This window comes from Amphiura filiformis, chromosome 2 (assembly GCF_039555335.1).
Source record: "Amphiura filiformis chromosome 2, Afil_fr2py, whole genome shotgun sequence".
In the NCBI taxonomy this organism is placed as follows: Eukaryota; Metazoa; Echinodermata; class Ophiuroidea; order Amphilepidida; family Amphiuridae; genus Amphiura; species Amphiura filiformis.
In genome coordinates, this window is record NC_092629.1 from 34,291,541 (window position 1) to 34,313,753 (window position 22,213).

The window sequence follows — 22,213 nt, forward strand, 5'->3', positions numbered from 1 at the left end:
TAGAAGAGATGATCTTAATCGCCCACACAGGGAGTTTAGGTTTCAGGTAACGCCATTTGAAATTGTGCATGGGATAAAGGTTGTGACTTTCATAGATTTCAGCTGGAATAGCCCAATGCTGTAATTGTGACAAAATCAGAGATAGTAAATTTCATCCCTGGATCATGGAATTTTGTGAAGAAATGCAAATTAAACTTAGTTGGAAATCTTTATATTAAGGGCTGGGGTATGAGCGTTTGGACTGTATTTTTGTTGGGACATGAGAGCACATCAGACATATCCAATTGCATTCTGAATACAAAGAATGATATCCTTCTGACTCAATTTAGATTTTTTGAAATTTGTGATAATACAAATTTTATTTTTGAAACTTTTGACCTTTTGTATTGAAAATATACACAAAGTTTCCAAAAGTCCTAGAAGTACATATCATTAGATATATATAAAAAGTTTACTTTGAAGACTGTTAAATGTCAAAAATGTCAATAATTGCCATATAAAATGTGTATTACTACCGCAAAATTTAAAAAAAAATTATTTGAAGGACATTCCTCAGAATGAAATTTAGTCTATCTGATGTGCTCTCAGGTCCCACAAATATATTGTGTAAAGGTGAATGACCGAGCCCTTAAGGTTAAGGTAAGAACAGGGAAAATGCGCGATGCATTGAGAAAAGTGATTGCGCATTTTGGGTACAATCACATATTTTACGTCCGACCATGAATTTTAAGATTTGCCCAAAATAACCATTTTCCAAAAACCTGAAATTTCACTAAAATCAAAGAATCCATGATGATCTGCAATGCAATCCATGTTTAAAAAAAAGTATAGAAAATAGGCTGTTGCAAAAATTTGCAAGAAAATATAGAAGAAAAACAGTAAAATTTTTTACTATTGCATATATTTGAACTTTTGGGGGAGAAAAATCATGCATTTTGGTAAAAAATGCGCAAATTGCGCATTTTTAAAAACTGATGCTTAGGTTAAGGGTAAGGATTAGGACTACATCAATAAGGTTAAATACCTGATACATATACCTGCCACCCATCACCATTGATTCGATAAGGACTGCCCCAATTTTGAGTTCTTCCACATTCTTATTTTCTCACCCAATGTTTTCTTCCATTTTCAGCTGTGTGTCAAGCCCAAGGATCATCCGCTACCGACAAGTGTCTGCCAGCCACCATCTCCCATAGTGAAGAAGGGAGCCGGACCTGCCAGCTATTCCAACAGTCGTACTCACCCCTTCTGAGTCTTCTTGTAGCATTAGAACAGGACGAGTTAATCAGTGCCAAATTAAAACCAAAAGGTACAAAATTTGTTTTTAATAACTAGGGTAAATATTAAGCATGAGAATTTTCCTTTTTTTAAAGGAATTCCTTTTTTTGCCCAAATATTTCTGTGTTTTTGTTTCTTTTTAGCCCGTTTTGAGCATTTTTACCATGATTTGATGCACTTTTTCTTTTTTCCTTTTTTTCATTGAAATAAATGTATTCTCATGCCTTAAATATTTACATATCCCATAATATTTGGTTTCTCTCTCAGATGACAAATACCCAGAGAAGATATTGTACACTTCCCATAATGCATTTCTCCCATTTTAATTTCCTGTATTGATTTGCTATCTAGTGCAACATAGGTCGATTATAACGAAAAGTACCTAAATGAATATAGCACATCCAGATCTTACAAACTATGTTTATTTCTTGACTATCGACCCATGTTAATTTTAATAGTCAGTCTATTCTCAACATGAAAACAAAAGGAACCTGTAATTTATTTTAACTCCATCTGTATTTTCAACAATCTGCTTGTCTTGTTTTGATAACATCTGCAACATATAGAGATGAAAAAATATGAAGAGCGTATTTCCAAACCCTGAAGTCCACAACCACATGTTTCTCATTTAGCCTACTTGTGTGATACAATCACAATTACTGTGACAAGTTTGACATTAGCAACAATGAGTTGTACCATCAACAAAAGCCATTATTACCATAACAATGCTGCATCACAATATGCAGAATAATGTTCTCATTTGGGAACCAAAGGCCTCACACAGTATTGTTACGTTACTGTGTATCTATCCACTGTTTGCTTTGTAATGGTGCATCAAACTGAAATTACTATACCTATAGCATCACAACCCATTGCAATATCGCACAGATAATTCAGAAACATGTGTTTGTGGACTTAACACGGTTTGGAAATAAGCTCTTCATATACAGACCATTCACCATATTGATATCATCGTTTATTTGAAAAAACAAACAGATAGCACTTTTCAAATGTTCAGGGTACTAACGTGTAGCGGTGTCAGTAAAACACCCAACACCGCCACCGAAAATAAAACACCGAAATAACCGGGTCAACCGAAAATGAATGACTGGCATGTCAGGCATCAGAACGTCACATGCAATCAATGATGGCAAGTGTAAACACCGTCGAAATCACCGTACTCGACAGACTGATTATTGATTTCTGATTCACTTCTGCCGATCATTATAATAGAGTAGGCATGCCTCCTGTACAAACAAAGTAATTTGGGAGGCCAAAATACGCACCTTGAATTTTCGAAATACGAAAAAAAAAACAAAAAAACTTTGAAACCGGCAAATTTGTGTTTTTGCCAAATAAATACCCCGGATAAATACCCCTTTCGTCATGCTCAAATCCTTGAAAGGCTACATTTTACCCTCATAAATAAAGTTGCATTTCCTCACATCTCGCAAAAACATTTCTTACCTATTTAGATATATATATTTTCCACCAAGATCGTTGTTTATATCCTGGGAATTGTCTATCGTTGTTATTCTAAATTCTGAAATTATCAGGTAATTATCCTGGCACGAATTCTACCAAATCAAAACCGGGATCAAAACACGCAGTACGGTACTTTCCCACACATCGCATGGTCTAAATATAGATTGGGGTTTGACCTGACCTAGATAATCTAGCGACCCTGGAAGCAAGTACCGTCAGCTGGACCAACTGAATAGATGAGAATATTTTTCGTTGTTTTAAATATCCACAATAACAAGAGAAGTAAATAATACACTCAGACATCATTTTAACATACATGTGTTTCTTTCTTTTTTTCATAATACTATAAAAACAAAACAAACAAACAAAAATGCTGTGATTATTTAAAAAAAAAATCTAATTCAAACCTGAGAATGGAAAACTTTGATTTAAAAACATTATACGCAAGCACAGCACATGACAGCAGTGCCATAAATTGAAATAAATAAATAGATAATCAAAAACAAAAAACAGATGAATAAATAATTACTAAAAAACGGCCTAATTTTTCAAGAAAACACGCAAGGCATTGTGAAATTGAGAAAAGGAAAGATAAAGAAACACGGCAAGGACTCAATTTTTTTTAAATTTCGTTAAAATCATGCATGGATTTATGATCACATTGCTACAAAAAAATCAATGTATCAAAATATAATAATAATAATATTAAATAATAATAATAAATAAAAGCAAACTAATTAACAAAAGCTACGTAAACATGTTGAATATTGTGTTCTAAAATTGATCATCATGCAGATGGACCTCATTAATCCATTTAATTATTTGTCCGCCAGTATTATTTTTCCGACGACAAACATTTCATATTTATAGAATATCGAGGTAAAAAGTTCCCCATACCTTCCCGGTCCCACACTCACAGCGGAAAGGTAGACTATTGCTCATGCTGTAAGAATTTTCCACTGTGGGAATTTTCCATATAAAAAGTATCTTGACGTTTGTTTGCCTAATTAATTATTCATGAGCTCATCAATTGAAGCATTGGGATGTCTAGGATTTTCCGTTCAAAAAGGGGAAATCCCTTGGTTTGTCTTGGTATATTAGCTTTGTCACGCCCAATATTTCCATATTTGGGTATTGTTGACATCATCAAACAACAGGCATCCAAATCTGACCAATCACAATCAAGATCTCTAAATGGTACGGGCGCCCGCCCTTGCTTACTAAATAAGTCAACCCCGCCATGTGGTCTTCTGTGGGAATATCCCTATCAGGGCCTGGCTTGGAGCCGGCCGCCAATGCATTTGAAACTTTTGCGTGACTGTTCGCCGTGACTAAAAACCATGCGCTATTTTAGCACTCTGTGAATGGTAAACAATGACATCGGGAAGAGGCTAGGCGTGGACTGGAAGAATTGATAACTCGTGAATAATTTTCCGATTTTCAGAGCAAGTTTGCACTATTATTTTTAATTTATTTTTGTTTGTTTTTTTATGTGGGAAATGGTCTGGGAAAATCAAAGGAATATTTGAGTATTGTTTGACATTGTGATTTGAATCTTTTTGAGTGTGTCACTTTTTGTTTTTTTGTTTTTTTTGCTCTCGTGGTTCATTTTATACCAGGGCGATTCTAGAGAGTTGGAGGGCGAATCGCCCATCGTGTGATGGATGCCACTGCGCGTGTCCAGGATCTTTTCATGCGGGGGGCTCAGAGGGGCTTTCAGAGTTATGCAGCAGGGGCTTAATGGCTAAAACGGCTGATTTTACATGATTTTTAACAAAGGGCGGGGAGCTACAGCCCCCAAAGCCCCCGGACATGCCACTGAACGCTGCCTGTATTATAATAATGCTTGGTAATTGTAAACAGCTCATAATCAACACAAAATCGATTGCCGTGCATGAATACACGGTCTTGTCGGACGCTTTGAGAAATTTAGCGATCTCAAGTGTGATTCCAAGTAAGAACCCGGGGTAAGAACTCTCTTTTAAAAACATCAAAACCGCCCGATGGGCGACGGTGTTTAACTTACTTTTGAGAAACTTAGCGATACTCAAGTGTAATTCCAAGTAAGAACTCAATTTTAAAAACATCGTATTAAACATAAACATCAAAAACCACCGATGGGCGACGGTGTTATTAATTGTCTACCAAACCATCAAAATTTTCGGTGTACACGGTGTATAACGCTTTGATCCACCGTCGAGTGGGTGCTTCAATAGCACCGGTTTTATTCGGTGTACCGAAACACCGCTACACGTTACAGGGTACAATAAAAAAAAAAAGAGCCATGGACCCATCAAGGCACGGATGGCGCTATATGACCAAACTAAATGTGGTCCCATGCTGAGGATTAAGTTCATGTAGGTTTCAAAAGTGTTTGGTATGGTAACTTTCAAAAAGTACTAATTGCTTACGTTCTTGTTCCCATGCTGAGGATTACATGTAGGTTCATGTAGGTTTCAAAAGTTTCGGGTAACTTTCAAAAAGTACTAATCGCTTACGTTCTTGTTATGATTTTTGATTTACAGTCAAAAATGGTGTGACCATGAGTCTACAGAGTGTCATTCCCATGGTTATGGCCCAGTGCTTTCAACACGCCATTTTGACCCTTGACCTGGTCACCCATTGGTGTCACGTGAAGAGCCTTCAATTTTTAGCGTCCTGGTCAGTGGAACAGTTTTTACTGATCTTACAGAGTGATATTAAGGTAAATATATATATATACTGTCGTTACACCATTTATTCCTGTATCGTACTAGCACGGCCTTGATTCGGCAAAATAACGTAACTCAAAATTTGCCAATTATTTTGAGAAAAATACATGGATGGATGCAAAGTTTTACCTAAGTTTAAAAAAAATACAACTGATTTGGTAAAGTTATGTTGGTCTGCAGTTGTTAGTCTTCAAAAATGTTATTGTGCTTCAAAGGCAAATTTGTATGGCAAAACAATGTATCTCTTACTTTTGACATGGTCTCAGATTTGAAGCAGGTTTCACTGCCAAAGTGTGTAAAAATTCACCCCAGAGTGAAAATAGCTATGTTTAATTTCTAAGGTATCTTTTCTAGGGTAAAATTGTTTGTAGAACATGATTTTTTTGTCAAAACGCGTGCATCGTATATCGTTTTGCTACAAAATGTTGATTTGTGGCCGATTTTGCCCGAAAAACACACTTTTTGGGTGACAAAAATTTTCACATGCCAACTTTGTACACTCATAGAGTCTACAATATACATAGATATGGCCCTTTAAAATGTTAACATATCAGCTGAGGGTACTATTTGATGGATTCAGGTATTTGTTTTGTGATTGACTTAATCATTTGCGCGCCAGAATCATTCAAATATGACATGCCTCGTGACAATTGACATGCCAAAATAAGCCGTTTTCGGCAAAAAAATTGATTTGAAAAATCATAACTCTTGATAGGAAGGTGCTACAGTGACGGTTGACCTACCAGTCTATGCAGTATTGAATGGGCTTTCATTTGATACCTAACTTTGTTCATTTTAACTAAGGGAAAGACTTGCAAAATGTAAAAATGTTTCCCCTACCCCTTAAAATTTTGATGTGTGTAAAAATTCCCGCCATTTATAAAAATCGGGATTACAAGAAAACTACAAGAGCTATGGGCTTGAAAAACTAATCAGTTATGCACAGTATACGTTCCTACTTGGGTATAACATTAATATCTTTCCATTCCTTCTCAATTTTCTTTTCTAATTTTTTTATCAATTTGTGACATCTGTAAATTACGTGAAATTTGGCATTTCGAAAAATTGCAACAAAAAAAATATGAGGGTGGCATGTTTAAAAAACTAATCAGTTATTCCCATGATACAGTACTACAGGGATATAGTACCAAACTTGTGCTAAAATGCATATTTTTGAGTTCTAATTTTTTATCAAATTGACTCATAACCCCATTTTTGAGCAAAATCGGGAACAATTAGTACCTGTAATATTGCGCAATCATGTGACCTATATTCAATGTGTGTGCACCAATCAGATGTCAGACTTGCACTACAACATGATGTGAGCCTTGCAGAGCCTTTATAAGTGTACCAATAGAGTTCAAATATGTTGTGATGATGTTGTCACTTATGGATCTCATATTTTTATTTCCGTCAAAAGCATATGCCTCTACTGGAATGCTCATATCAAGAAAACAATGACAGATTTTGCATTTCTGACTTCAGAAAAACTAATCAGTTAATCACATGATACAGTACTACAGGGATATAGTATCAAACTTGTGCTAAAATGCATATTTTTGAGTTCTAATTTTTTATCAAATTGACTCGCCACCCCATTTTTGAGCAAAATCGGGAACAATTAGTACCTGTAATATTGCGCAATCATGTGACCTATATTCAATGTGTGTGCACCAATCAGATGTCAGACTTGCACTACAACATGATGTGAGCCTTGCAGAGGCTTTATAAGTGTGCCAATAGAGTTCAAATATGTTGTGATGATGTTGTCACTTATGGATCTCATATTTTTATTTCCGTCAAAAGCATATGCCTCTACTGTAATGCACATATCAGGAAAACAATGACAGATTGTGCATTTCTGACTTCAGAAATGAATTCTGCACAAAATTTCAGTCTAGAAAACATATTAAAAACAATATTTTTTGAAACTTTATATTTTGCCATTTTTGGCAGTCAAATTAAACCTGCTTCAAATCTGAAACCGTGTCTTTTGTACTGTTTCTGAGATAAATTATTGATCCAAATAAATATGCTAAGTGCCCCAAGTAACTTGAAATATGTTGTTTTGTCCTATTAATTGGTAACAAGTTGTAAAATGAGATTTATGTCAAGCTTTCATTGAGTTAAGACCTTCACAAAATAACACCCCGATTTACCCAAAGATGACCTTTAACTGAAAAGCCGTCAAAATGTTGAGTTTGGCTGCTTTGCCACATCAGGGCTGAACAGTCACAGAGATAAATAGATGGTAATCAAATGCTGGTAGCAACTGTGCAAACACTACATGGTGCTTCAGTAATTGCTAGTGGGATTTATGTCGCTACCAAGTTTTAAATGGTAGTGATTTGATGCAGGATATTTTCATGGTGAACAAAAAGTTGCTATTTTAATTTTGTTTTCTATAAAATATGCCATTTGCAGGTAACAACTGACATGGCAGTTCGCTTCTTGAAGATCATCCAGACCCTAAACTGTGCATCTCCGTCGCCCGATTCAAGCCCCACTCGCAGTTCAAGCAGCTGTAGTTATGTCAGCGAACATCAGAAGAGGCAACTAGACAAATTAAGGCTACAATTGGATGCAAGGAATGCCAGATTACATGTAAGTGTAAAACTGAAGAGGGCTAATTAACTAATTTCGACCAACTTTGAGAAATTTACACAAAAAATGGTCAAAAAATGCTGAATTTTCAAAAAAATCATAAAAAAGCCTGATTTTAGCCCGAATTTAAATATTTTTGAAGTTCATCAAAATAAAAAAATGATAAAAAAACGGCTCCTAGATGTTTTTATCTAGTTTTTAAAAATTAATAGAAAAAAAATCGTTTTGGGGGATTTTGGGCCAAAAATGAGCATTTTGACCCAAATCTGATCTCACAGATGAACTTATCAAGTCTTTGCCATTATATGTATACTTTTATATACATTACACCAACAATTTAGCAGTTATTAGGCCTGAAAGTTTCCATAAATCCAGGGTTCAGACCAACCTTAACCACTTTGTGATTAGGCTGGTTGCAATTCAAACCTATGAGCGGTCACTTAAACTTGTCACTGATAATTCTTCTAACTCTTTGTTTTCAGAATCTGTGCGGGCAGTGCAACAAAATGTTCCAATCAGATTGCAGCAAAATGTGTGTGGATTTCTGGAAGCAAACTATGCCTGTTGGCAAAGTATGGCGGAGAAAAACTACTGAAGGTGAGTCACTCTCGTTTTGTTTCGCCAAGGGCTGGCTTCTTGAAAAAAAATTTGCAACCCTTAAATGTAGGGAGCATCTATGAGATGTGGGCTGCCCCTTGCCTCTGATGGATCTGAAAAAAGCTGTTCACTGAAGACTGCTCCTTGTCAACATCCAGGGAACAAGCAGACTTCTCCTATCTACCAATATCAAGTTTTTGATGGCCCTGAAAAGAGCTGTTCACTGAAGACCGCCTCTTTGTGTGCTTATTAAATAAATAGGCTGCCTGTAACAGGGTAGAATTTTGTAAACAAGAATATTCTGAAAAAAGGTCTGATCCCCATCAGTATTCTACCCTGTGAAATGGCCCTTGCCTATGAGATCAGTGATCATACAGACTGAGGTATAATGATCATCTGACATTATTCTTGGGTACTTTTGTCCTGAAGAAGTCGGAGCTGCTTCTGACGTAAGCTTGACAGTTCCAAACTTGTTCAATGGAGCACAAGCTAGAAACCTACTAATCATCTTTGAGATTCTTACCTACAACTATGCTTTTGGATCAATACTCGATAGTAATCTCAGAGGGGAGCTATTCACTGTTACAATCAGATGTGATTTTAACAATTTGCAAAATAATACTCCAGTTTTCTTTCCAGTCTCTATCCTGGCCCTATATGAAACGGTCGACAAATTTGATTCAACAACTCTTCCTATACCTTTGAACAGGAGCTAAACATTATTAAACGGTGAATCCACACTTTCCAGTAGCGTATACGCTAAGGGAAGTGCGTTTACATGTTGAACTTGAATTCAGTTGGAGGTAGCGGCTAAACACTGCTGTTTTATTCCGTAGTTTTATTGTAAGGTTGAGTGGCAATGACAAACAGACATTCCGAATGAAAGAATCATGTGAAATCGACATCTTGTTTTTGTTGTTGAAAGGGATTCAGTCATGTTTCACGGGTTACTGTTTAACAAACTTGGTGCGTCTGAGTTGTTGACAACTCACGTCTGGCTAAAGCTGGCCTTGCAAAGTAAACTACACAGATGACTGGGACGCATCATTGTTAAACGGTGATGAACAATGGTGAAACTGAATCCCTAATTGAAAGGTCAATCACAAATTGTTCCTGGTATTCAAAATTTTGAGTCTATGCATCTTTTATATTTAGAAGACCCAATGTTGAAAAGAACACTGAAACTGACTTATTTACCCTTTTGCTTCCCTTCTGCAGTTCTTCCTTCCGAGCATAACCCCTATGCGGCATCAGCTGTTGACACATTACTGGTTCCGTTATTTGAGGGAGTAAGTAAACTAAAGACAGCAGCTCAGATTTCAGTCATATCAATAGCAGTAACCACGATGTTGGAAACATGGATGGCATTTGTACTGAAGGAAAAACCCAAGTTCAGGTAAGGAAAGTAAACAACAGAAAAAGAAATTAAGTCCACATGTGCTTTTAAGGGCTCGTTCACACACTTTTGCATGGTATTTTTTGTGGGACCTGGGAGCACATCAGACACCAAATTGCATTCTGAATACGAGGAATGCCCTTCTGATATCAAATAATTTAGATTTTTTTTTTTTTTTTTTTTTGAAATTTGCAACACACATTATGGCAAATTGGCAATTGAAAATGAGGTGTCAGGTTTTAGAGAGGGTGGGTAGATTTTAAATGGAACAGCTTATTGTAACCTTAACTTCAGAGTTGCCAGTCATCAGAAAATTGTCTGAATATTGCTCAAATGATCCTGTACAGAAATCAGGCATATTTTGGAAAATTTCAAACATTTCAGTTTTTGTTTCAACAGTAATTGAATTTTCAGTAATTTTTGGCATTTGACCATTGTAGTAACAGAGTACATGAACATTTTCTTTGCAGTTACCACGGCGCCCACCAGCTGGAGCTGGATTTCAGTTACGTGCGACGCTGGATCTCAAGTGATGCAAGCGGACAGAGCGCAGAGACCACACAGAGTATTCTATCGCTAGAAGTATTTCGTCATTTCGACGGAGCCATTTTACTACTCAAGCAGCAACCGAGGAATCGCGGTTTCTTGGGTGTGCGCACTCCTTCTAAAGAAGACTTAGGTAAGCTTATATCAAACCGACAACTGCGCTCTTTATCGCAGTTCCTTTGCAACTTGAATCACAGCATGAAATATCGACACATTCATTGAACAAGCTGAGTAGCATTGTGTGACCTGGTTCTTATCACGCTATAAATGGCTGTTCTAGTTACAATCCATACACCCCCTGTGGAAGCCATGACCCTAATCTCCCACACAGGAGTGTAGATTTCAAATGCAGTTACCCATTCAGGTAACCCCATTTGAAAATTCACACCCCCTGTGTGGAAGAATTTAAGTCTCGTCTTCCGTAGGGGGTGTGTAAATTTCAAATGGAATAGTCCATTGCACATAGGAAAGCTCACATGAACTATATTTAAAAAGCAACATGAATAGTGAATGTGACTGGCACAGAGAGGTTACCAGCACTTGCACTTTAATTATCAAGATCACTGTACAACAGCAAATTGTTCCCATTGATTTAAAATTTGGGCTGGGTATCATTGCACCAAAGTCTCAAATTTGAAAAAATATGAATACTTGTAATTTTGTTGTTCTTTTATCTTTCAGCTTCGGAATATAGTTGCAGTACAGCTCCTAGCGCAGAGTCTCACCGCGGCAGCCTGAGTGACATGAGCGATTCCGTTGGTCCGTCCATGACGCCCTCGGGGGCTGTCGGAGGTATAGGTCTACCAGCATCTGGCCCTGTGATGTCACCCACGCAGGATGTCCCCGATGGCAGCGAGATGGGGGAGAGCGGTTTTGACGAGGAAACATTTCGAATACCAAACCGGAGAGAGTGGTTAAGCTTAAGGGTACACGGGAATAAGACTTGGAAACTGCCGTTTGGAACATGTTTCAACTCTACAATGGATCCTTGAAAATGGTTGCTTCAGTAGTCATGCATGCTGAGCTCTCGAGCGTGGTCAAAGGCATGCATTTGGGCTATTCCACTTAAAATCCACACTACCCCTGTGAAAGATTTAGCTAAAGTCTTTCACAGAGGGAATACAAGTTTTGAATACAATCAATAATTGATTACTTCCATATGAAATACTCACACCACTTGTGGAAGATATAGGTAAAGCCATAATACAGGGTGAGTATGGGTTTCAAAATGATTAACCCTGACCATTTACATTTGAAAAACATACTCCTGTGGAAGATATTTCCAAAATCTTTGACAGGGGTAGTGTGGATTTTAAATGGAATAGCCCATATGTGACATGATCTGATTCAGTCAGACCGAAGTCTGCAATAATGAATCTGAGATATATGCAAAATTTAGGAGCAAAAAATACAATAAAAACATAAGAAAATGAATATATGTGACCAGATCTGATCCAATCAGGATAAGTTGGCAATAATGAAACTGAGATATAGGCAAAGAGGAGGAAAAGTAAAAAACATAAGAAAATGGACATATAAAATGTTCATAACTTTGCAACCAAGTATTCAAGAGACCTAGGGATTCAACATCAGTAAGTGTAGGTACTAAGCAATGGTAGTAGCTCAATTTTCAAAATATCCAACTTTGGCCTGAGTGGATCAGATTGGGTCATATATATAAAGCTAAAAACTTTGCAACCAAGTATGCTTGGGATATGGGGAATACAACATCAGTAAGCAAGCATAGATACTGAGCAAGTTAGAAATGATAATAACTCGCTTTTCAAAATTTCTGACTCTAGGCTGAGAGGATCAAATCATGTCACTAAATATATGGAAAATATGTATTGTGTACATTATTCAGGACAACAATGTATCCTTAACTTATGACAGTTGATGAATAGCTATTATATGCAAGCAAACTGGTAGGAATAAAAGTGAACTTGTCAACAACTCTGCAAATTTTTAAAAACATTTAGTATCAGATATTTTATATGGGTAGTTGAGCCTGTAGGTGGCTTTAATATAAAAACATTTTGTGTATCCACGGTGTAAGATATTCATGAGTTAGACTAGGGTAAAGACTCCATTGAGGAATTAAGCTGCTTACAGAATAAAGCTGTGTAATCCTTCAATAGAAGATTTTTGTGCTAGGCTAATTCTATGCTATTTTACACAGAGGATAAACCAAAGCATTGTGGTGTTTATTTACTTAAAGTTAATTTTTTATTACTTTCGTGGTCCGAGTTTTGCATCAAGCATACACGAGCGTACACACAGAAGAGATAAACAATCATGCCGATTAACTGATCAACGCACTTGACAACACGTCGGTTGACCCATTGGTTGTTGGCGCAGCGCGTAGTTGGCGACCTTGTCACTTCTACGCGATCGCAATTCACCAGCGCGTACCTGGACCACAAAGTAATTAATAAAAAATTAACTTTAGTCTGGGTGTGAAACTGTACTGAATTTGCCTAGCACAGTGGCTCACCTGTGCATAAGCACAGTGGCTCACCTGTGCATAATGAGGAATAATAACATGAGAAAGGTATAAGTATTCAGAAGATGTGTAGATTGGTTCAGTTGATGGAGTAAGCTGCATCCTGTGATGGACAGCAACATGTGTCCTGGTGGTGAGTCTGGAAGTCATGATGATAGAGGGCAGCGGCCAAATTTACAGACTACTACACTTATGTTGAAGGATTGTACAGCTTTATTCCATAAGAAGCTTAATTCCTCAATGGAATCTTTACACTTATCTAACTCATGAATATCTGACACCAAGGTTACACCAAACATTATTGGCAACGGGTTCTTCTTAAATAAGAAGAGATCAACTAGATAGGAGCTACGACTAATAATGTAAAATAGAATTCAACACATAGTGGATGTCATAATTGTCTTCATTTTTTAAGGTATGCCTGTGAAAGTTTTTGTATTAAAATAATAATAATAAATAATAATAATGGTAATAATACTGTAAAAGTGGACATTTTTAAGCGCTACATTTATTTTTATGCGTTTTTTTTCCGTTCCAAGCTGCTACCGCAAAGATAACAACTTCGTCTGGGAACCAAGGGAGAACAGTGCCAGTGCATTGATTGGTCACCCCAGATTTAATAAGAAATAAATAATAACAACGCACAAATATATTCTTTTTGTGTTTAGGTCAATGTTAGGAATCTTGGAATCGCAAATTTAAAAACAAGCGAAGCAGTTCACGCAAAAATTTCCACTTTTTACAGTAGTGCGATGACTACTGTATTACATACTGGGGTGAACAATAGGCCATTCCAGTTCAAATCCATACACCCCCTGTGGAAGACATGATCTTAATCTTCCACACAGGGAGTGTGAATTTCAAATGGGGTTACCTGAACTCCATTTGAAATCTACACTCCCTGTGTGGGAGATTACGTTCATGTCTTCTATAAGGGGTGTATGGACTTCAACTGGAATAGCCCTCTATGATTGTGAATATAGTATGTGGACAAGCTATAAGCTGTAGTGTCTTGTTTCAGTTTGTCGTTTTCTGACACAACTTGTGCATTTCTAAACCTCAAATTGCACAGCAGTGGTGGGGTATCCCATTTAAAATCCACATGCCCCCTGTGGAAGATTTTGTAAATATCTACCACAGGGAGGGTAGGAATTTCAAATGGAATTAGCACATTAATCAACTCTCTTTGAAACCTGTCCTCCCTCGGTGGAAGAGTCAGGATGAATCTTTCTCAGAGGGTATATGAAATTTAAATGGAATTGCCTAATATGTTTATTCCATTTGAAATTCATACTCCCCCTGTGGAAGATATTTCCAAAAACTCTCACTGGGGTAGTGTGGATTTTAAGTGAAAAAGCCCAATATCAGATTGCTCACTTTCATTACAATCATATTTTGTTCCACCCATAGATCAAAAAGTTATCTGGTAAAACAACCGAACATTACAAATACAATGGTCTTCTTTATCATTTTTCTCTTTTTTTGGGTGTAATATGTCCTATTCAGTGCCAAATATACTCTATTTATTGAATAAAAAACAAAAATTGCAAGAACAAAACATTTGCACTCTTTGCCACTGCTACCTACAGAAGCCGAAATTGGGCTTTTGTAGTTGAAATCCATTCACCCATTTTGGAAGACATCTCTCCCATATCAATGCATTGCAATGCCAAATTGGCTTAAACTGTTGTTCATGTGAATAAATGTTACATATGGACCTAAACTTATATGGACCATGAGGTATTGCGGACACATTCCTAAGGCTGCGATCACATAGAAGTATACGGTATTAAGCTATCTGAAATCGCTCATTCGATCAGGCTGAGTTCACATTGGAGTATACTATGTGAACTCAGCCTGATCAATGAGCGATTTCAGTATAGCTAATACCGTATACTTCTATGTGATCGCAGCCTAAAGCACACTTTTTTTTTAATAAAGCATACATTAATATGTAACATAGATCATTGGATTATTCCATTTAAAATACACATTCCCCCTGTGGAAGATTTAGCTAGTCTTCCACAGAGGGAGTATGGGTTTCAAATAGAATAGACAATTGGGTAACGTCCATTTGTAATACTCAGTCCAGTTGTGGAAGGTATAAATAGAACCATATACAGAGGGAGTATGGGTTTCAAAATAATTAACCCTATTTCCTCTGTGGAAGATGTTTCTTACAATTTGATCAGCTCGTAATCGACAGGCTTTATAAAATGGCGGATTAATATCAATATATTTTCTTGTGAGAATTGTCTTCTGACAACTCGTCAGAAGTATCACAAATTATTACGGTAATTAAAGTCCTATACTTTGTCTACTTTATTCTAAACACCCAATATAGACCATACAGGTCAACTGTATCACTCGTAATGTGGATCTATTTTTTTGGGTAGTGGTAAAAGCCTAACATTTCTCGCCAATTACGAGCTGATCAAACTATAAATATTCCACATGGCAGATGGAATAGCCCATTGAAGCACACATTTTGATATGTGTGTAATGACATTTGTTTTTATGCAATTTTGCAATGTGCACATTCGCAGGAAATACTCTGAAGCTGATCGAAATAATTATACCAGCACATTATGAACTTTGTATTCGTAAACTGAATAAGTTGTTATTATCAATGAAAATTGTATTCCAAAGATATAGAACTTATATTGGTGATGATGACCAAAATTGTATTGTGATTTGGAAGTGTGCTGACGCTAGCAATGATTATACTGTAAGGCATGAAATATTTGCGTGGATGATAATTTTGCGAGAGCAGTTGATTCGCCAAATTTTGCACATGAATATTTTTCTTCCTATAGGACTTGAAAGAAATGTACAAATTCATGTCGCAGAAACATGGGTTCCCTTCAAGTGCACAATTTTTGATGCCGCGAAAATATCATGCTTTGCAATATTTTGTGAAAGTACTCTTATGTTCAAAGTTCAAATATATTTGCACAGTACTTGCCCGGTACTTCATTTAATAAATATTTAAAATTGAGATTTAGCGTGTCACCTGTGGTTGTTATTTTATAGGGCTGTTGTTGATATGGCTGTTGTCAACAATTGTTGACAAAGCAATTTTCACGATTGTCGACAAGCACGGACCAATTGTCAACAAAAAACTAGTCATTACAAATATTAGAGATAAGCTGAAGATTAGCTTGACATTGCCATTATGAATGTATTACATAATTAGCCAATCAGAAACCTTGTAACAAAGACAGTAGGTCTGTATCACATAATTAGCCAATCGAAAACGATGTAACAAGGCTGTTGTCGACAATGTCGGCAATTTCTCTGACTGTCGACAAGCATGGACCAAATTGTCAACAAAAAAAAACTAGTCATTAAAAATATTAAGAGATAAGCTTAAGATTAGCTTAACATTGCCATTATGTATTATAATCACATAATTAGCCAATCGGAAACGATGTAATAAAGACAGTAGGTCGCGGGGTTCAAAACTGTTTCATTTTGTGTATGTCTCTCAGTGCTTTCTGTAAAAATGGTCTTGCACCCGGGTCTTGCATAGAACACTCATCTTGTATACTATAAAAATTATCAGATGTTTAATATTAATATTATTTTTGACAATTTTGTTATTGATTATAATTTCATACATTTTGTTGTGTTGTTCACTTCGTACATGTATAAAGATTGATAGATGTATATATATAATGCTAGTATGTTTTATAAAAAGAACTGATCTGATGATGATGCATATTTTCTTCATCGTAAGGTAGCAATCGGATTTGTAGAAGTCTATTTTTTATTGTCCCGTACGTTTCTTGCTTGTGAACTATGCATTATGATGTTGTCAAATGTGATCTATTTATTATGGTTGCGCAATTAAGTGGGCGTGGGTCCTTATAGTTGCGACTTAAGTTTGTTTGGCTTTTAATAGGCAAAAATATGACTCATAACATTGTGTATTGATATAGAATGGCATGCACACACTTATGCTAATTGCAAAATGTGTGACTGGCGCACGCTTATGTGGATTTACGGGAGTGTACATTGGGACTTTATTGATGCGCGGAGTAACAAAAAACAAATAATTTTCACTTATCATAAGTCAAATAAACTTTAGTAGTAGTAGTAGTAGTAGTGGTATTCGCTACTTAATATTATGACTACTGTAGTGGCAATTTTTGCGAAGGTTTTTTTCACAAAGAGGCTAAAGTTTGTTTGGCTTATAATTGGCAAAAATATTACATTGTGTATTGATATAGAATAACGTGCACACACCAGGGTGTAGCACTGATGCTAGTTGTGTATAATGCATGACTGGCATTCGCTTATGTGAATTTTCGCAAGCGTAAGTTAGGACTTTGTTGACACGTGCAGTAACAAAAGCCGAATAATTTTCGCCAATTACAAGCCGAATAAATTTTAGGTCGTGAATTTAACAACACACAAATACGTAATTTTGTTTTTTCCTATAAAAACATTGTTACAGCATGAATATGACAAAAATACCAACATAAACAAATGTCCCTTGTTTCGTCAGAAATTTCGGGACAATATCTCCACTTATATAGTATATGGCTGGTGATGGTCTATTATCGTATTGGTCCATTAACCGCCCATGCCCCTATAAGTGCCCACCCAGTGACTTTACAACAAGCAAGCTGTGATATTAGTTTATTAACTGACCATGCAAATCTGAATCATGGTCTGAAACAATCGATTTGAAAATTTAGAAAAACACAAAGGAAAATTTAGAAAATCGCATAAAAAAATTGCCGAAAAATGGCTTGTGCCCCCCCCCCCCTCCCCATCAGGCCTGGTTCCCCCCTCCCCAATCATGGTTGTTCCCCTCATAGGATGGCTCATGGTACACCACTCTAACATGCATCAAGGAGAAAGTTATCACCAATGCAATGCAAATAGTGTATTTTCCCCCTTAGAGGCTTTTGACCACTGGCGGTGACACAGGGGAGGGGGTGGGGGTCCAGTAAAACCCAAAATTATGAACATTTCACTTTTCGCAGCAATTTTGCACAAAGTTTTGATATTGCCTCCCCCCTCTGAAAGTCGCTCCCCCATGCACACTCCCCCATGCACACTCCACGAACAAAAATTCCTGGTGCCGCCACTGCTTTTGACAGTCTGGCATAGTGTGTTTTTAGTATATGCAGTATTACCTGGCTTTTGTATTCAATTCACACTGGCATTAGGCTATTCATTTTAAAATCCATACTCCCCTCTGGAAGATTTTGGAAATATCTTCCACAGGGGGAGTATGAATTTCAAATGGAATTAAGCCATTAACCAACTCTTTTTGAAACCCACCCTCTATGCCACGGACATGTGGAAGAACAATGACTTTTATATTGAACATGTTTTACCGTGAATAAATAAAGATATTATTATATATGGAAGATTCAGGTTGAATCTTTCTCAGAGGGTGTATAATATTCAAATGGAGTTGCATAATGTGTTCATTCCATTTGAAACTCATACTCCCCCTATGGAAGTGCCAAAATCTTCCACAGGGAGAGTGTGGATTTTAAATGGAATAGCCCATTTGAAAGTAGTATTTTCACATGTACTGTCAGTAAGAAATACGAGGGGGTATCCAAAAGTTTTTGACATCACCCAAAAGTGAAAGAGCTATACCGATGAAATTTTGTCAGTGTAATCACTGGTCCTTATGTACATTATGGTCCAAAAATGGTCTCATAAGTATGTTTACTTTCTTTACAGGTGGCGCTAGATGGGCATAACCTGCAAGATGGTGAAAATTGAGGCACGCAGCGTGATTAAGTTCCTGCATTTGAAGGGTTAGGAAATCTATGATGAAATAAAAGCAATCTACGGTGATGATTGCCCATCATATGGCACTATTGCTTTTGAAAAAGGAATTTCCAAACTGGCCACATGTCCCTCACAGATGAGCCAAGAAGTGGACGTCCATCACTTAAAGATGATGCGGCCACAGTGAAAAAACTCAAGAAAGTGGAGGATCTTATCATGAAAAGGTTATGCGCGATAATGCGCCTACTTCACATCTAGCGCCACCTGTGAAGAAAGTAAACATACTTATGAGACCATTTTTGGACCATAATGTACATAAGGACCAGTGATTACACTGACAAAATGTCATCGATATAGCTCTTTCACTTCTGGGTGATGTCAAAAACTTGTGGATACCCCCTCGTATTTTGAGGTTAAGTTTAGACACATTGTGTTTACCCAATACTTGGGTATTTTTCTTTAGAATAATATTTTATATATTTGTAATTGTTATGCCAGTGACCCATTTTCCTGTTCATTTTAAAAGACACACATGTAACATGTTATGTAACATTTGGGTGACGAAAAACAAAAGCCTGTTATACAGGCCCAACTGACCCAGATTATCGTACCAGAAAAAAATCCTGAAATTTGTATTTCAAAATATTTTTTAATATTTACAGATTGAAATGTCAGTCAGCCCGTAGAACAGGGTTTTTTCCGTCGCCTAATGCTGGTTTCATACTTTCCTGCCGCTTGCTGCTTTGTCACTGTTTTTTGTTACCAAAATTTACGCCTTTTCTTTTATTATCAGCCCATATTTGGCATTTTTACCCTGATTTTACACTGTTTTTCAGCGTTTTTTGGTTTGTGGCCTCGCACACCCCTACTAAGCAGCAGGGGTTCAATTCAAGTCAACTCGGGAATGGTGACGCTCAGACGTATGAGAACAAGATACGATTTTTGGCGATGCTAAGCGGCAACATTGGCTTTTTTAGTCGTGCCTCTGAGCGGTGTGCCGCTCTGCTTTTAGAAAAGTGCAAGCGGCATGATGAAGCGCGGCAGAAAGTATGAAACAAGCATAATGGTCCTTCCCAGAGTAACTCCATGGGCACTACCGATTGAAATTGTCTGCATCCAAGAACTATTTTAATTGGTATTCATGCCAATCAGAGATATGGTAAGAAAAGTCCATAGACTGAAGGGGATTAAGCTTAAAATTACAGAGATTTAAAGCTCTATTTTGATTGGATACTTGATTGATTGTATCATGTAATTGACCAATCAGGGAGTCTGTAAGAAATGTAGTATAGTGCCATGGAGTTATTGTTTGGGAACAGTGCTGCAAATGGTCAGTGTTGGAACAATCAATTATTATTTCATACATTTCACACAAAAATGGAAAGCAAAAAACACTATTTACTTCACAGTGATTTTGTTATATGGAATTAGTTTATATTTCTGTTTTCTGTATTTTTGTAAGTTCATAAGCCTTTAAGGTCACAGCACTTTTGTATGTCGACAGTTTCTAAAAAGAAACCACCCAAATTTAATGAATCCCCAGTATTTTCTATTTTGTACTTGATGTATGCGTTCAATAGGCTTGTACATACTAAACAAAGTTGACTCAAACTTGACAAAATGGGCTCTTCCAGTTGAAATCTATACACCCCCTATGGAAGACTTGCCATTAAAATCTTCAGCATATAGGGAATATGGGTTATCTGAATGAGTGGCTCTATTTGAAATCCACACTCCTTGTGTGGAAGATTAAAGTCAAGTCTTCCTTAGGGGGTGTGTGGATGTCAAGTGGAATAGCCAAATTGGGAACAACTCAACTTTTGAGTAAATTGGATCTGGACCTTGATAATGGGATATTGAAATCCATTCACCTCCTATGGAAGACATTGCCATAATCTCACACAGGGAGTGTGAATTTCAAATGGGGTTACCCGAATGGTTGATTCCATTTGCAATCTACATCCCCTGTGTGGGAGATTAAGGTCATGTCTTCCATACGGGGTGTATGGATTTCAACTGGAATAGCCCAATAATATTATAAGGCAGCTACGCATTATTACAGTCTGAAACTCTTTTCTACATACAAGGGAAAAATAACCATTGTCACCAATGGCTATTGCCATCAGTGCCCCCCTCCCTTTGCTGTACTGGTATTCAAATAAATATGCACCTATGTAGTGCTCATTGGGCATGAGTTCTGAGTATGACCTTTGACCTCACCCCAGGTTGTGACACTGGTCATGTAATATGTTACAGTCAACTGGATTTGAAGTAAGTTTTGTATAATCCATAAAATAAATTTTAAGATGATGCCTATCTGAGAATCTTAGGTTCAGTTGGCTATTCCAGTTGAAATCCATACACCCTGTCAAAGGCATGACACAGGACACACTGAGCATGAATTTCAAATGGAGTCACCCAGTCAGGTACTCCCTGTGTGAAAGATTGAGGTCATGTCTGTCATAGGGGGTGTATGGATTTCAACTGGAATAGCCTAATATCGCAAGAGTTTGATGTATATTGTTTTGTTTCTAAGATCAAAACATCATCTGCTCAGTACCAGAAGTGGGTAAGTGCAATAGCTGCCTTGTGTAGCTGCCATGTGTAGATGAGTACAATAGTCTGATGTAAATTACCAAATGTTCACAAGGCAGCTATTGCACTTACCCACTTCTTGCACAGAGCAGCAACATTTATGTATTTTCCTTAATTTTGCAAGCATGGAATAGTTATGAGAGTATACAACAAGTTATATGCACAAAAGTAAGTGTTTCTATAATTGGGTTTCTATGATTATAAACATGCCGTATTCAAGTGAATCAATCAGCAAATTTATATTATGCCATTAGTCGATCATCAGTCTGTTACCATGGTTACATTATCCTGTCAGCAATACTTAAATAGAGTTATATTAAATGTATCAACGAATACAGATAAATGAATATGCATACATGTTTGTGTTTATTGAAATTGTTCTTTGGTGGATGCATGGTGCCGGCGGTACTTTGAAACATATATGTGACCCCTCAGCACAACTGAGCCCTGAAGTGGCTAATCATCATTTTTGAGATATTCAACCAAAATATTCTGCTTAAAATTAGCTTTAAAAGGATGTATATCATGTCTATAGTACTTGACATTTAAGTAGTGAAAAATCAATAAAACAGTCAATAAATCCTTTGTTTCCTATTTATTGTTAAGTTCGATGGAGCATATCTCAATAGTGGCACTGGCGACATCCGGGCTCAGTCCGGGAGGGAGTGGGTACTCCCATATATATCATGTGCTTGTCAATAGACCCTTTTAAAGCAAATCTGACACCCAATGACCCCC

At 36.9% G+C, this 22,213-nt stretch overlaps 1 protein-coding gene and 1 long non-coding RNA gene across 2 annotated transcripts in view; both read left to right on the forward strand.

Moving 5' to 3' along the window:
- Positions 1-13,257, forward strand: part of LOC140146110 (uncharacterized) — a 77,427-nt gene extending 64,170 nt beyond the window's left edge. The window contains exons 5-11 of the mRNA XM_072167862.1: positions 1,133-1,309; positions 5,289-5,467; positions 7,899-8,078; positions 8,561-8,675; positions 9,894-10,071; positions 10,542-10,750; positions 11,299-13,257. Of these exons, the coding sequence (XP_072023963.1) occupies positions 1,133-1,309; positions 5,289-5,467; positions 7,899-8,078; positions 8,561-8,675; positions 9,894-10,071; positions 10,542-10,750; positions 11,299-11,609 (1,349 nt within the window). The 3' untranslated portion in view covers positions 11,610-13,257. The remainder of the gene's footprint in view (positions 1-1,132; positions 1,310-5,288; positions 5,468-7,898; positions 8,079-8,560; positions 8,676-9,893; positions 10,072-10,541; positions 10,751-11,298) is intronic.
- Positions 13,258-18,194: 4,937 nt separating this feature from the next.
- LOC140146112 (uncharacterized) lies at positions 18,195-21,822 on the forward strand. The gene is made up of 2 exons (XR_011858191.1): positions 18,195-18,680; positions 19,293-21,822. It is a non-coding gene; the product is annotated as an uncharacterized lncRNA (long non-coding RNA).
- The last annotated feature ends 391 nt before the right edge of the window (positions 21,823-22,213 follow it).